Source organism: Antrostomus carolinensis, unplaced genomic scaffold (assembly GCF_000700745.2).
Source record: "Antrostomus carolinensis isolate BGI_N321 unplaced genomic scaffold, ASM70074v2 scaffold13033, whole genome shotgun sequence".
Lineage (NCBI taxonomy): Eukaryota > Metazoa > Chordata > Aves > Caprimulgiformes > Caprimulgidae > Antrostomus > Antrostomus carolinensis.
In genome coordinates this window covers 1932-3603 of record NW_010305903.1, presented here as the reverse complement: position 1 = coordinate 3603, position 1672 = coordinate 1932, and the positions used below count along the sequence as shown (strand labels likewise).

Sequence of the window (1672 nt, the reverse complement as noted above, 5' to 3'; positions counted from 1 at the left end):
GGGAAACTGGTTCCCTTTTCGTTAATAATGGTGGTAGAGTTGGGTATCACTGAACCTTAAAGGAAGACAGGTGACCAAGCAACAAAGGTCCCTCCTCAGGACTGGGCTGTGTGGTCAGATAGAGAAATGGCTGGTGTGTGGGACTGATCTGGAACAGTTTCCCCAAGGCAGCTTCCCCAGGGTGTCCAGGGAACGTAGCACAGACCTGGTCCCTCTCTTTTGCACCTTTGGTGCCTTGTTTCCTTCACCACGACACCTGGCTCTTCACCATGAGCACTGTGCTGTGTGTCTCACCCTGCACACTCACACTCAGCTGAGCTCTACACTGGTGTTTTTTTCTCCCAGACTCTTCCCAGCACAGAGAGCTCTCCCCACCTCTGTTGAGGTGATCCTCAGCCCCAGTTGAAATTACCACCTCCTCTGCCCCCACCAACCCCACTCCTTTGGACAGTACAAGAGTCTTGGCCCTGGGGCTCCTCAGGCAGCTCCATCATCTGGATCACCATTAAACTCCAATGACACAGAAGAGTCTGTCATTACCTCAATTTAGTGCTTGACTTCTGGTGGAATTTCACCTCAGAGGGATTTTCACCTACAGAGTCTCCATTCCCTCCCAAGCCAGGGCACGTGATGAGTTCCCATCCTCTCCTGATGTCTCCAAATTCATTTCCAGAGAGTCAGGTATATGCTAGAAGTGGATCACCATTAAACTCCAATGACACAGAAGAGTCTGTCATTACCTCAATTTAGTGCTTGACTTCTGGTGGAATTTCACCTCAGAGGGATTTTCACCTACAGAGTCTCCATTCCCTCCCAAGCCAGGGCACGTGATGAGTTCCCATCCTCTCCTGATGTCTCCAAATTCATTTCCAGAGAGTCAGGTATATGCTAGAAGTCCTGTCGTATGTAAAGCTGCCTGAGGAGGTAATGGGGATCTCATGCACCATATCCACTACCTTTGGATTCTAAGAAAAACGTCATTGAATCCAGAATATTTGGATCAGGAGAATTTAATAGTACCATGAGATTAACCCCAAAGAGAAAGATAACACAGGAAGAAATGACTCTTTAATGGATCAATTCCTTAGCTGTTCCAATGAGAAAAAAAAATATAGACAAAGAGCCCAGCCTCCAATCACTGCACCTGGGTGATCTTGTTTTATTGAAGAGTTGTTATTAGACAGTCAGACCAGAAACAGTGCTGTGCAAGGGTCAGACACACAGGATCAAGCTTCAGGACAAGTAGAACAAACTTGTTTATAGATGTATATAACTATGATTGTCACAAGGGAAAAGAGTAGAATCGTGGCCTGAGACAAACTCTGGGAAATGTGCAGAGCAGGGCAGGCAGCTTGTTGTCAGTGAAACTGTGTCCATTGAATGAGTTTCCATAGGGCATCCTTGAGGTCCTGGTTCCTCATGCTGTACATGAGGGGGTTCAATGCTGGAGGCACCACTGAATACAGAACTGTCACCACCAGGTCCAAAACTGGAGAGGAGATGGACGGGGGCTTCAGGTAGGCAAACATGGCTGTGCTTATAAACAGGGAAACCACAGCCAGGTGGGGGAGGCATGTGGAAAAGGCTTTGTGGCGTCCCTGCTCAGAGGGGATCCTCAGCACAGCCCTGAAGATCTGCACATAGGACACCACCATGAAAACAAAACAAGCAA

At 47.9% G+C, this 1672-nt stretch overlaps 1 protein-coding gene across 1 annotated transcript in view; it reads right to left on the bottom strand.

Moving 5' to 3' along the window:
- Window positions 1-1358: 1358 nt before the first annotated feature.
- The window catches only part of LOC114818435 (olfactory receptor 14A2), a 921-nt gene continuing 607 nt past the window's right edge, over window positions 1359-1672 (bottom strand). The window contains exon 2 of the mRNA XM_029084262.1: window positions 1359-1661. Coding sequence (XP_028940095.1) covers window positions 1359-1661 — 303 coding nt within the window. The remainder of the gene's footprint in view (window positions 1662-1672) is intronic.